This window comes from Stomoxys calcitrans, chromosome 5, assembly GCF_963082655.1.
Source record: "Stomoxys calcitrans chromosome 5, idStoCalc2.1, whole genome shotgun sequence".
NCBI classification, from domain to species: domain Eukaryota; kingdom Metazoa; phylum Arthropoda; class Insecta; order Diptera; family Muscidae; genus Stomoxys; species Stomoxys calcitrans.
This window is the reverse complement of record NC_081556.1, coordinates 58,682,066-58,696,550: the sequence shown is the minus strand read 5'-3', so window position 1 is coordinate 58,696,550 and position 14,485 is coordinate 58,682,066. Positions and strand designations below refer to the sequence as shown.

The following is a 14,485-nucleotide window of genomic DNA, read 5'->3' as shown; positions in this document are numbered from 1 at the left end:
TTTCATAGAAATTGGTTCATATTTAGATATAGCTGTCATATAAGTATATCGCCCGATTTTCACTTCTAGAGCCATTACAATCGCATTTTTTGACCAATCTTATCAAAATTGTGCACAACGCTTTTTTCGACGAATACCACATTGTCTGAGAAGTTTGCTCGAAATCGGTCCGGCGAGGTCCATCAAAATTGTTTCAGAATTAGACATAGCTCCCACTTTGTACCTATAGGGTAGGTATAGGGTATTATAAAGACGGCATCGCCCGACTTTTGCCTTTCCTTACTGGTTTTTGTGTGTTCTTAAGCGCAAACATAAAACTGTTGCCACTTTTCTAGGCCTTGATGTTTTCCAGTTTCTTTTTGTGTATGTACCTATTTTTAATGTTTGTCTTTTTTTGAATGTAAATAGTATAAATTATTGTTGCTTTTGTTTTGTATTTTATATTAGTGTTTGTTTGCCTGAATGTTTTTTTTATACTTTTATTTTAGTTGTGAAATGGTATTTATTTGAATTGTTTATATTAATCGTTGTTGTTGTTTCTCTTCTACATTTTCCCAGGCGAAACGTAAGTGGCACATCCACGCCGTCGGGTATGCAGACGCCCAGAAAGAGTTCCGCAGAACCCACATTTAGTTCAACAATGCGCAGCAGAACATCTAGGGGTACAACGCCAGTGGAAAAACGGGAGCCATTTAGACTTTGAATTGTGTAAAAAAGTGAACGTAAAAGGATATCAAAACAAATGCCACAATACAGCAAATCATGTAGGACAACCTAACTAGGTGTTAAAATCCCCACAAAATCCTATGAAATTTTCAAATAAAACTAACACCAATTCGATGCTACACAAAAAAAAAAAATCACACACTGCGGTACATTGTGAAAAATGTATGCACACCACAACTAATCCTATTGACGAAACCATGTTCGCCAGATGTTTCCATAACATTAATGGTTTCCCCATAGACATTCTATATAACTAAAATACATAGTTAGACGTTAAAAAATAGACAAGAAAAAGACATAAACCTCAATGATTTGTACTACTAAACAAAAAACCCTATTGCTACTTTTTTACTATTTATACAAATTTATATACATACTTATAAATACACATATAATAGATCTACCTTAATTATAACTAAACCCCCCACATACAGACAGAAACACACAAAAACACTGTACTTTTTATTATTTTGCAATCGCACTACTAAGTTGTATTTAATTGAATCTACATAATTACTTACTACCCTTTTAATTTGTGTTAATTTCTCGGAAAAATATTTTTGTACATACAAACTATTATAGAAAAAACACTCCAAGTGCTTTAAGTCAAAAAAACAAAAACATTTGCAAATGAAAACCATAAATACAAACAAAAAACCAAAAAAAAAACAACAAACATTCGAATTACAGTCATGCCCGTTTCTGCAGAATGTGACGAGGACATTTGAAATCGCCAGTTCAAATTTACTCGCTCTAAGTTCGTTGCATAAATCGGGTATGGTAAGAAAAAAAAAATAATAAGAAATTCTCCAAATAAGTATGCATAGAGTATTTACATAACTTTTCTGTTTAAACTTCTGTTAAGATACGAATTAAACTAATTTAATATAATAATGTAACCAATTTTTAATAATTTAAAACAAAAAACAAAACATTTACTAAAAGTCATTATTGTAAGATTAATCTTATTAATACCGTTTAAGAAATTACAACTTTATTGTTTTTTTTTTGTGTAATGATATATTTAAAATATTGTACATTACTAATACTAAATTATTATGTTGTCGATTAAAAAATGAATAATTAATTTTTTAATTTTTTATAAATCACAAAATATGAAATAAAAAAAATAATAACCAAAATTTGTTGTGCTTTAAACCAAAATTTGTACAAGTTTTACTTGCCACGTAAGTAGGAAACCGCAAGAAAATTAAATATATCATTTGAAAATGTTGAAGCTTTATTCAAAGAATCGCCACTGAATTTGTAGGCTTCAGTTGGAGAATCTAATTAATTACTTTAAACAAGTACAAACGTACTGAGTTCCGCCGAGCTGAATCTTGGGTATCCGCCACGAAATTTCTGCCAAACCACGCAAAAATTGAAGCTTCTGGCTGCCGTAGAAAGCTTATCGGAAGATCGGTTTATATGAGAGCTATTGGGTTGCCCAAAAAGTAATTGCGGATTTTTCATATAGTCGGCGTTGACAAATTTTTTCACAGCTTGTGACTCTGTAATTGCATTCTTTCTTCTGTCAGTTATCAGCTGTTATTTTTAGCTTGCTTTAGAAAAAAAGTGTATTTGGTTAAAGTTCATTCTAAGTTTTATTAAAAATGCATTTGCTTTCTTTTAAAAAATCCGCAATTACTTTTTGGGCAACCCAATATATCAGGGCCGAATTACCGCATACGTGTTTATTTTGCCATTCATTGACGAGTGCAGTGTAGAGATTGCAAAATATCGATGGCACTATCGATATTCAATTTTTTGGCTGAATATCGATTGATATTTATCCGATGGATACTATTGGAAAAATTAATTTTTTTGCAAAATTAAACAAAAACAAGCGATGCGACACTAAGTGTATCCTAAAAGATGCATTGCGCCAATTTTCATCCGATTCTGGTTAACATTTGGTACAATGATTTCTCTCATGACTTTCAACTTACTTTATTAATCTTGGTTTTAAACACATCTTATATATAAAAATCAATTTGTGTTTGTTTGTAGGTTTGTTTGTTTGTATGTTTGTGTGTTCCTTATAGACTCAGAAACGGCTGAACCGATTTTCTTGAAATTTTCACAGATGGTGTATAATGATCCCGTGGGTACTACATCTTTTGATATCTGAAGGGGGGCGGACCCTCCCCCTTGCCCTTATTTTCAGAAATGCCAGATCTCGGAGATGGGTGGTGCGATTTAAGCGAAATTTTGTGTGCTCTCATATAGTACCCTAAAAATAAAAATTTGGTATCCAAACTGCGGATGGGGTACCTAGGGGGCCGCCCCACCCTAAAACCTACCAAACATATATTAAGACCAATCACGACAATATGGGACTTAAATGAAAGGTATTTAGGATAAGAAAACATATCTGATATCCATTTGTCGAACCAAGTGCTAGGGGGATCACAACAAGCCCCAAAACACCCCTAAATAGGACATATTTACCGGCCATGGCAATATGAGACTTAAATAAAAGGTATTTGCGAGGAGAATACGAATCTGATATCCAAAAGTGGGACCACGTTTCTGGGGGTCTACCCCTTCCCCAAAACATCCCCCAAATTGGAATTCTTATTGACCATGGAAATATGGGGCTTAAATAAAAGGTATTTAAATGTAGAATACGAATCTGATATCCAAATATGGGACCAAGTGTTTGGGGGGCCGCCTCTCCCCAAAAACATCCCCCGAAGGGCACAAATTTACGACCATAGCAATATGGGTCTCAAATGAAAGGTCTTTGGGAGTAAAGCACGAATTTGATATCAATATTCGGGAAAAGTGTCTATGGGGCCACGCCAACCCCACAAGTATTTTCTGACTTTTGCAATATGAGGCTCAAATAAAAGGGCCTTTAAAGTGGAACACGAATCCGATATATATTTTCAAGGCCAACACACTGAGTGGCCGCCCATCCCCCAAAACACCTCAAATTAAAGGTATGTGGGAGTAGACCACGTATCTGATATCAACATTAGGGGCAACATTGTCTAGAGGACGTCCCACCACCATAACAACCCCCAAATAAGACGTATTTGCTCACCAAGACAATTTGGGTCTTTAAGAGAGTGGAAGTAAATATTCATTGTTTTTAGGGCCAATACCTCAAACCGATATTGCAATAAGGAGTTTAAATGAGATTAGAAAACGAATTTGATTTCCAATTTTGAGGGAAATAAATGGTATTAGAGAGAAGAGCACGATGCTGATATTTTTTCAGGGCACAGTATCTGGGGGACCACCTCTCCCCGGAAAACACCACTAAATCAGACAGCATAAGAATATCGGGCTGAAATGAAGCATTTTAAGAATGGAGTACACCTTACATCCAAACTTAAATTCGTAGACCAATAAAGATTATATGGGATTCAGATAAAGGCACTTATATTGTTAAACTGTTTGTCAAGTTAGCATGGTATTTCTCTAAAAGATCTTTAATTGTCGAAAATAAATATTCTAAGGAAACTTTTTTTGTTCCACATAAAGTAAAAGAAGGCGCAGAGGAGCGGGCCCGGGTCAGCTAGTAGTCCATAAAGTCTGCGTTCATGTGACAATTTCTTTTTTAGTGATTAAAAAACAACATAAAAAATAAATAATGTTAAGTTTTGTTGTGTATGTTGTTTCTTTATATTTCTTAAATTAGAAAACAAAAATACAAGTTTGCTTTTGCTTTTTTTTCTAACGGTACTTTTGTCTCATAAGAAGAAATTATGACAACCAAAAAGTCTGCGTTCACTTTGTTTACTTCGAAAGTACCGTTACTTTTTATGATGCATGCTTTTACTTTTGATCAGTTTCAGTTCATTATCATAACAAGTGATAGTTACACGCGTTTTTTTTTTAAATTAATAAATTTGGAAACATGTAAACTAAAGGAAAGGAAATATGCATATCTGAAAGAAAAATAATTATTAAATTGTGGAAAAAAGGACAAAGCTTTAGAAATTCTGGTGGAACAGTTGGAAGAACGTATTCTTCTGTCCAGCGCGTAATTAATAATTACAAAGAAACCGGCATTATAATTTCAAAGCCTCGGCCTGGGCGTCCAAAAAAATTATCCGTTAGAGAATAGCGCAAAGTGATTAATATGGCAAGCAACAACCCTCGTATAACATCAACCAAAATTGTTGAAAATATTAAAACAATGTTTAAAAAAAGCATCTGTGCCGAAACTGCCAGAAAAATATTACATAGAGCTGGATTTCATGGAAGAGTTGCTCGAAGAAAGCCGTATATTTCAGTCATAAACTGACAAAAGCGGTTTGCATTCGCTAATACTTTCATCAATAAGCCTCCTGAATTCTGGAAACAAATTATTTTCTCCGACGAGAGCAAATTCGGTATTTTTGGCATTAAAGGTCGGCAAATAGTGTGGCGCACAAGTCCGGCACTGAGCTGGAAAACCACAATTTAGTTGGAACGGTGAAGCACGGTGGTGGTGGAGTTATGGTGGGGGGTGTATGGCTGCTAGTGGAGTTGGTCAATTAAAATTTATTGAGTCCAAAATGGAAAAATGGGGTTATCTCAATAATTTGAAAAAAAAATTTGAAACCAAGTGCTGCTAAACTAGGGTTAGCAACGACATTTTGGTTCCAACAAGATAACGATCCAAAGCATACATCGGAGGTTGTTAGGCTTTGGCTTCTATATAACACTCCAAAGCAGCATATTTTGTGTTTAAATAACTCTTTTGTTTATTTTTAATTACTGAACGCAGACTTTGTGGTGCTTATATTTAATTGTTATCATATTTAAATCGCTCTAGAGTGAAAGTGCTTAACCAAACTTAGAATTTTGTTTTTGTTTTTTAATGTTAGAAATATGAAGAAAAAATATATGTAAAACAGTTGATATTTTGTGTTCTTTAACCAATCATAAAAGTTTGTCAGGTGAACGCAGACTTTATGGGCTATGTGTATATGATTTGCGATTTTATTTTATAATTACACATACAACAAGACTTTACAATCGTATGTCGTTGTAGTAGTGTGTTGCACACTGAGGCGGCAGCCCTTGCCGATGGAGAACCCCATCGGGTCAATCCGGTACGTACACCCGGCTGCCATGGGATTGTTACAATCTTAAGATTAGAGCTTGTGAATTTTAATAGCATAACATTTGTGTGTACAGCATTGGATTACGAAATAATTCCTTAAATTCAAATGCATTTTGTTTTAATTACGATTTCGGAACAAAAATTATTGGTTATGAATAAATATTTAGTACATGTTGAAAAGAGATATTTTGAACTTGCATGCGTTACTTAAAAATTGTATTGATGTTGGCAAGGAGTTCCATAGACGGACTGCATTAAAAAATAAATGCCATTCGAAAACTAGCAGATTGTGTCGCTTTGAGACGATCAATATCCTTCTGGTGGTTCGCCCAAAATCCAATTTATTGTAGAGATACTCCGGAGTTTTTTTTTATAATAATTTTATGCAGCATTATAAGAGCCTTGATGTTGAAAAGGTTGTCCTTGCAATTCTTTTGCAAACTGCGAACAGCTTTCATGTTTTCTCAGGCCCTAGACATACCTTTTGATGGCATTATAAGCTGTTTGGATTCTGTGCTTGCTTTTTGAGTCACATATTCCGAACAATTCAGAACCATACATCAGTGTTGACAGTAAGTATGATTTTGCTAGAAGAGTTCGGATATTGTGCGGGGTTAGTAGTTGAGTTTGGTATAGTGTCCTAAGCATTCCGTTTGTCCTTTTCCAGTCGTTGCGATGACGTGATCCTTTCATGTTAAAGTGCTTTTTAATATTATGCCCAGCTTTTAGCTTGGTAAACTTGCTCAATTTGCTGGTCTCCGATGAGAACTGAAAACTCACAACATATGCTTTGCCTTCTGTCAGTAATAAGCATGAATTTATATTTATTTGGGTTTATCAGAAGATTGTTTGCAGTGGCCCATGTGTGTATTTTGCCGAGATCTCTGTTTAGCTTTAATATCCCATCTGATAGTGATGATTTGTGGCAATGAAGTTATATTTGAACATCATCTGCATATATATGGATGTTTGAATACTCCAGTTGATGTGGCAAGTCATTGATGTACATGGAGAACAAGAGCAGGCCCGAGATAGAACCTTGAGGCACACCTCTTCACATCTGCTAAGGGCGCTGACCTGAAAGTACCAGTTATAACTGATTGAGTTCTATCCTGTCGGTAGCTCGATATTAGTGCAACAGGTGTGTTGGAAAAATTAAAAAAGTTTTATAATTTTAGGCAGAGAATGTCGTGTTCAACACAATCGAAGGCTTTTGAATGGTCTAGTAGTATCAAACAGGCTACAAGTCCGTCGTCAATGCCAGATCTTAAGTCTTCAATGGCATCTATCAAAGCTGTGACACAACTATGATTTGCTCTAAAGCCTAACTGCTTGTCCGAGAGTAGGCAATGCTCATCTATATATTCGTGCATTTGTTTGTGAAGTATGCTCTTAAAAACCTTGGAAAAAATGGCAAAATAGAAATTGGCCGATAATCGTTTCCAATTTTAGATTTAAGGATAGGCACTATCTTCGCATGTTTCCATTCCGCAGGATACCGGCTTGTAGTTAATATGTTGTTAAAGAGATGTGTCAAACATGGCAAAATATCTGGCAGTATAATTTTAAAAAATGTGGGATGGATTGAGTCCAAGCCAACCGCATTAGACTTTTCAGATAAGAAGCATTCAACGACATCCTGTGGTGTCACGCAGAAAAATTCGAATTCTGAAGATTGAGGAAAAGGAGGTACTGCTGCTGAGGGTAAGACCAAACGCTACGACGTCTTGCTGGATGCAATATTTACGGAAGAATTGACGAATAATTTATTAAGGCATCCGGATTCTCATCAGTGCAAGTACGCTTGAATTTGCCTATACCGATTTCTCGTATTGTATTCCATTTCCTGACAGCATTTTGAAACATAGCTTGATAATAATTTGCTTTGGACCTTTGTATCATTCTGTTAACCTCTGTTCTTCTCAACCGAAATTCATCATGAAGCTGCTCCGTTTTGAATTTTTTACACCGTTGGTAAGACAAGCCTCTTTTCCCAATCATCTGACGATTTCTGGTTTTGACGATTTCGAAAAATTTGGAGTTTGTGCATTGATATTGCTTCTATATAAATCGATCTCCTGATTTTTAGTTCTGATTTTCACTTGAAATATAGGAGATGGGAAATTAACAATAGTATTCATACTATTTTTTTATCCTTTTACTTTCTTTTTATTCGTGTATAACCTCTAGTACGAGGTCTCACATTTTCTTTTTCTTCCCTTTCTCTCTCTAGGGTACCACAATGGGCCAAACTGGCTTCCGAGTGGACTCACCTTTGGTTGGCGATCCATTCAAACTAACATCGATACTATCGATAATTATTATTAAAACTATCGAAAATATCGAATATTGCGACTATCGATAGTTTGCCAGCTCTAGTGCATTATCGAGTAGCAGCTGCTAGAAATTCACTCGTGAACTCAGAAGCAATCGAATAGATTGGTTACTTGCTATAAATAGTTCAAATGTAGGTATTTGAGTATAATTAAAATATGAAAAAGTAAATAAACACTGTCTTTATATTTTGGACTAATTTACACATAAAAATGGAAGGAAGGAAGGCTATGGAAGGAAGGAAGGCTATGGAAGGAACAAGAACAAATGATGCCAAATCTTGGTATCGCCGTAGACAAGAGCCCTTGGAAGTTTAGCTCAAACCAAGTTAAATCAGTGAAAGAAAATGCAATTTATTATCGGGGAAACAAGTTGGATGCTGTTTTGGAGCAATGGCCAAGTAAATATTTCGGTCGTAGACCACGGACGCGCCAACAATACTCGGCACCGTCATATAAAGCACCTGTAAAACAAGAATGCCTAAACAATCATATTTCGTACTTTATTTTGTCCATAATTCCCGTCCAATTCGCCAGAATCCAATCCGGACTTTTCTATTTAGGCCACTTTTGAGAGCAAGGTAGGGACTGAAATATAATCATAAGTTGAAGAAATCCATTGCATAGAAATGGGCCAAAATACCGACAGATTACATTCATGCAACTTACAATTAGTTTTTTTAACGACTCAAAACAAAAGTTTGGGCAAAATGAGGTCATATCGAGCAAAAGGGAAAGGATCAAAAGTGAATGGATTCAAAAATTTAGGTTATTACTCACATTTTTTTATTTTGAATCAATAACACATATTTTCATACAAAATTTGTGGTTGTTTGAATTGGATACTTTCTATCAGCTACCCGGTAAATATAAATAATACGCATTTTTTTATTAATCGGATTTCATAACCTTTTGTTCATAAATATTATGAAAAGTTATATTATATTTATGAAAAAATCATAAATGCTATGAAAATTCTTAATGAATAAAAATGTATAAATATAATCGTTTATCTGTTGCGCTTTCTTCTTTCGGTCTTAAAATCTTATTGAGATTCCATTGCAGAATATTTAGAACATTGTTTAATGTTTTAGAACATTGTTTAATACTTTCTATTCAAAGAATAGTATAGTCAGCAAAACATTTAAAAGTCACCAAAAGTGTGTTGTTGCTAGAAGTATTAGACTGGTTTCCCGTATCGCGATTTCATCTTCGACCAAGAAAAATCTTTAGCGGGAGATGTCAAATGGATCATGATGCTTTCCAACCATTCCAACTAGAATAAGTTGTAAAGCAGACATCCCAGACTTAATAGTCTCTGGGGATCCATATCAAGGAAATATAGAGGAATATTATACTGATATACGCTAGTGCTCTATTTTCGTCAAGGATTCTCACCCGTCTTACAATATAGCATAGTGTAGTATCAAGCACTCTACTTAATTCCCTACCCCTAAGGTCAAAATCGATACTAATACTTAGTTCGATACTAATACTTAGTTTTAATAAATCAATCCAATTTCTAGTCCAAAATACACCTGTTTCAAAGTCTCATCTGCAAGCACGCGAGGCAATCTGTTATTCGGTAAGAAATAATCCTATTAATATAGCTGTAAGAAAAGAATCCTATTAATATAGCCAAAGTGCAGTCTTAGCATCTCCGAATACATACAAGAAAGCCCAGTTTCAATATGTAACTTGTTGCAAATTTTGCCAATTAACATTCTACTGAGGAACAGGGGCAAACTTCTCACATATCAAAGAGTGCAGTCCGATTCAAGTTAAAGCTCAATGATAAGGGTCCTCCTTTTTATAGCCGAGTCCGAATGGCGTGCCTCAGTGCGACACCTCTTTGGAGGGAAGTGTTACATGGCATAGTACCTCACAAATGTTGCCAGCATTAGGAGGGGAAAACCACCGTTGAACATTTTTTCTGATAGTCTCGCCAGGTTTCGAACCCAGACGTTCAGCGTCATAGGTAAAGAAGTTTCTTGATAAAAGACGCTGAATAGCTTCTCTACCTGGTCATACCGTTCATACCATGACATAATTAGCAGGTAGTGTACCGTAAACAGCTGAGTACAATTTTTTCTCGCGAAGTACACTATCTGTCTACGAGTTTTGGTTGTGTGTGTGTATTATAGTTAAGAACCATCACACACACAAACAACGAAAAATTGCGCGAACTAGTAACATACACAAAATCAGAGTTGCACTAACCACTGATTTTAGCAGATAGTGCAACTGCCACTACCTGCAAATGAATATATCTTGGGTCATACCCCCTTACTTCAGCTCCGTCAAATAGAATTGCCTTAGCAGCTGCATTAAGTATTTTCATATGCAGTGGGGTCACGTGGAGTTTATTGCAATTTTCGCAGACTGCAGCTTGTCCGAGAAATGTTTCTTGAAAGACAGGTTATAAGTGAGATTCACACCCAGATATTTATACTCATTGCCATTCTATGGGACCAGTACCATAACACCATGCCAAACTTCCGCCAATTCTACTACTCTTTCTGAAGATGATAGTTTTAGATTTCGTTACGTTTAGACTTAGGCCCCAAAGAGAGCAATATTCCCACTGCGCATCAATCATCGAATGTAATTGTACAGGGGAGTCCGATAAAATACATTTATGACCTTCGTATGAGTTTCGCGGTATCATATCAAAAGCGGGAGATGAGTCAACAAAGAAAGCGTATGTGTTCTTTTTATTCTTCCACTTCAAATGGATAATACGTGTTACATTGAATATGTTGTCGTTCATCGAATAGCCACTTCTGAACCCTGCATGGTACGTACTTACTTTAATTGGCTATGACAGAACATTTGTTCCACTAGCCGAACGTAGAATAGCGTTCCAAGCGCCTCGATCTTCTGCGCTCATTCTAAAATCTCTGACAAGTTTTGAGGTGTCTCCAACCACTTGATCTTTCCATCGGGCTTTTGGTCTTCCCGGTTTATCTGTACCACCGTGTTTGCCTTCAAAAGACTTCTTTGCTGGAGCTTCTTCATCCATTCTGACAAAACGACCTAGCCAACGCAGCCGTTGTATTTTGATGCGTGTAACTATGCCATATTCGTCATACAGCTCGTGGACGTGTGACGTCGCCTATATTCTCCATTATCGCAAACTGATCCATATATCTTACAAAGAATCTTTCTCTCAAATACTCCAAGCACTGACTCGTCTGCTTTCGCAAGTACCCATGTCTCAGAACCATATAACAACACGTGTAATATCAGTGTATTGTATAGTGTAATCTTCGTCTGTCTAGGGGTGGACTTGCTTCTAAACTGCTTACTTAATCCAAAGTAGCATCTGTTTGCCAGTATTATTCTTCGGTTCGCCTCATATTCTTTCACAAGTACCCATACCTGAGAACCATATAACAACACGGATAGTATCAGTGTCTTATATAGTGCAATATTCGTCTGTCGGGAGGTGGCCTTGTTTCTAATCTGCCTGCTTAGTCCAAAGTAGCATTTGTTTGCCAGTAAAATTCTTCGCTTAATCTCAAAACTGGTGTCATTCGCTGCGGTTACGGCGGTCCCGAGGTAGATAAAGTTACTGACTCTTTCTTTAGCTCGGTTGTACAAGGCGTTTTGGGAGTTGAAACCATCCATTTCGTCTTATCTCCATTTACTGCCAGACCCATTTTCACTGACTCTCTTTCGATTCTTTCAAAGGCTGCAGTTACTACTTCCGGTGATCGACCTATGATGTCGATGTCGTCGGCATAGGCGAGTAGCATGTGTTCTCTTGTGATTAGCGTGCCATATCTATTCACATCTGCATCTCGCATAATCTTTTCCAACAGGATATTATCTGTAATATCACACGATAGACAGTCTCCTTGTCTGAAACCTCATTTGGTATTAAATGGTTCCGAGAGATTCTTTCCTATTCTTACTGAGAAGCGCGTATCAGAGTCTTATTAATTTTGCAGGTATACCAAACTTAGACATGCATAAAAAACCCTTTGAACGTAAAGGAGCATCGAAGTCGGCTTTGTAGTCAACAAAGAGATGGTAGGTGTTGTTTTGTCCGTCTGTGGTCTTTTCCAGGATTTGGCGCAGTGTGAATATCTGGTCCAGGGTGGATTTACCAGGTCTAAAGCCGCATTGAAAGGGACCAATTATCTCATTGACTTTAGGTTTTAATCTTTCACACAGTACGCTCGAGAGTATCTTGTATGGTATAGGGAGGAGACTTATTTCTCTGTAGTTGGCACATTCCGTCTTGTCTCCTTTCTTGTATATGGGACATAGTATGCTGAGGTTCCAATCATCGGGTATGCGTTCTTCTAGCCAGATTGCGCAGATAAGCTGATGCATACGGCTTATCAGCGTGTCGCCTCCGGTTTTGAATAGTTCAGAGGGTAACCCGTCGGCTCCTGCTGCCTTGTTGTTCTTTAGTCGGGCAATTGCTACCTGGACCTCATTCTGACTAGGAGATAAACATTCTATACCATCATCATTGATTGGTTCTGCGGTATCCTCTTCGCCGCCAAAGTCGGACACTAGCAGTTAGGTAAAATGTTCTTTCCATATTCTCAGCATGTGTCAGTTATCATTATCTGTGTCAGTTACCAGACTTCCTTCTTTGTCGCTGCAGGAGGATGTGCCTGTACCAAAGCAATCGGTTTGATATTTAAATCTTTCGTAGAATTTCCGGACTTTATTCTGACTCCTGTACATCTCAATTCGCTCACACTCAAGTCTTTCCTTTATCTTTCTGCGGAATAGACGTTTCTCCTCTCACCTTTTCTCCCGATCCTTTCCTTCATCTGGCGCGTTGCTACTGATTGCAAGGTTGCTCCATATGCCGCATTCTTGGCTTCAGTGGCATCTCGACACTTTTGGTCGTACCATTGGTTTCTTGTAGGAGGCTTCCGGTACCCAAGTACAGATTTCGCGGCATTTTCCACGGAGTGGGCAATAGTTTGCCACTGCGCCATTATATCATCGGAACAAGGAGTACTTTCATGAAGCAGTTGGGTCAGTCGAGTGGAGTATGCCGCTGGCATTTGTTGTGTTTGCAGCTTTTCAATGTCCAGCTTCCGTGCAGTGTCAGATCGTACATTCCTCGCCATGTTCAAACGGGTGCGAACCTTTGCTGCAACGAGTTAATGATCCGAATCTGTATTCGCTCCACGGATCGTACATCTAACACGCTGGATAAATGCATTCCATCTATCACAACGTGATCAATTTGGTTTCTCGTGTGTTGATCGGGTGACAGCCATGTGGCTTTGTGAATATTTTTATGTTGAAATCTGATGGTACTAACTACCATTTTTTTGCCGCGACGAAATCTATTAGCCTCAAACCATTACTGGACGTTATCTCGTGGAGGCTAAACTTTCCGACTGTTGTACCAAAAATGTCTTCCTTCCCTATCATCGCATTAAAATCTCCCAGAACGATTTTTAATATCATGGCGGCGGGGCAGCTGTCATATTCTCTCTCTAGGCGCTCGTAGAAAATATCCTTGGTCTGCTCGTTTTTGTCTTCCGTTGGGGCATGGGCACAAATAAGGCTTTTATGCGGATTGTGGCTAGCCTCTCATCCACCGGAGTAAAGCTGGAGACAAGGTGTTTCAGTCTCCGACTAACCACAAATTCATGCCTCGTGTTATGGCAGATATAGTATAGTCTCCGTTTGGTGTTGTAGTGACGCCATTCCCAGTCCATCGCACTTCCAGTAAGGCGGTAATATCTGCCTTGTACTTCTCTAATACATCCGCCAGCGCGTATACTGCAACTTCTCTATAAAGAACGCGGACATTCCAGGTGCAGATCCGCAAATCATGGTCCTTTTTTCGTTTGCGTGGGTCGTTAACGTCCGTTTTAACTATTCCTTTGCTTCTCAGTTTCCCGGGGGCGGGTTACTGGCCCAGCGCCCCAACCGCATGGGTTTTTTGGGATTGCACAAGTATCCCTCGTTGTGGTGAGTTGCTTGCTCCAAAATCCGACGCCCGCCGCCAGCCGTCCCTAACCTGTTGTGCGCTCTAAAAACTATAAAGTAACCTCTAAACAGAAAATTTTATGTTAGGAATTCCGTGCTACTTACAAAATCCTTAATTGTTTTCAATCCTCTATTTGGTTCATGTCTGGTATTGTGTCTCCACCTAAGTGCCGGCATCTGTTAGTCGCGAAAGCTGGGCAATGACAAAGGAATTGCTCCAACGTCTCATCATTCTCCCTGCATGCACTACACATGCTATCACTGGCCGCATCGATTTTACATAAGTGAGCTCGTAGTCCTCTGTCTAGAATAGTCTCCAGTGCCCTAGTGGGCGTGGTCCTCATCCCTCCGCCTATGCCAAGACAACATGTTCTCTGAACCCGTTGGATGG

The 14,485-nt window shown here is 37.8% G+C and overlaps 1 protein-coding gene across 41 annotated transcripts in view; it reads left to right on the top strand.

Annotated features, from left to right (window-relative positions):
* LOC106087979 (microtubule-actin cross-linking factor 1) overlaps positions 1-1,524 on the top strand; it is a 332,047-nt gene extending 330,523 nt beyond the window's left edge. For all 41 annotated transcript variants that reach the window (XM_059368766.1, XM_059368767.1, XM_059368741.1 and 38 more), the window contains one exon: positions 559-1,524. In XM_059368766.1, coding sequence (XP_059224749.1) covers positions 559-703 — 145 coding nt within the window. In that variant the 3' untranslated portion in view covers positions 704-1,524. The remainder of the gene's footprint in view (positions 1-558) is intronic.
* Positions 1,525-14,485: the final 12,961 nt, after the last annotated feature.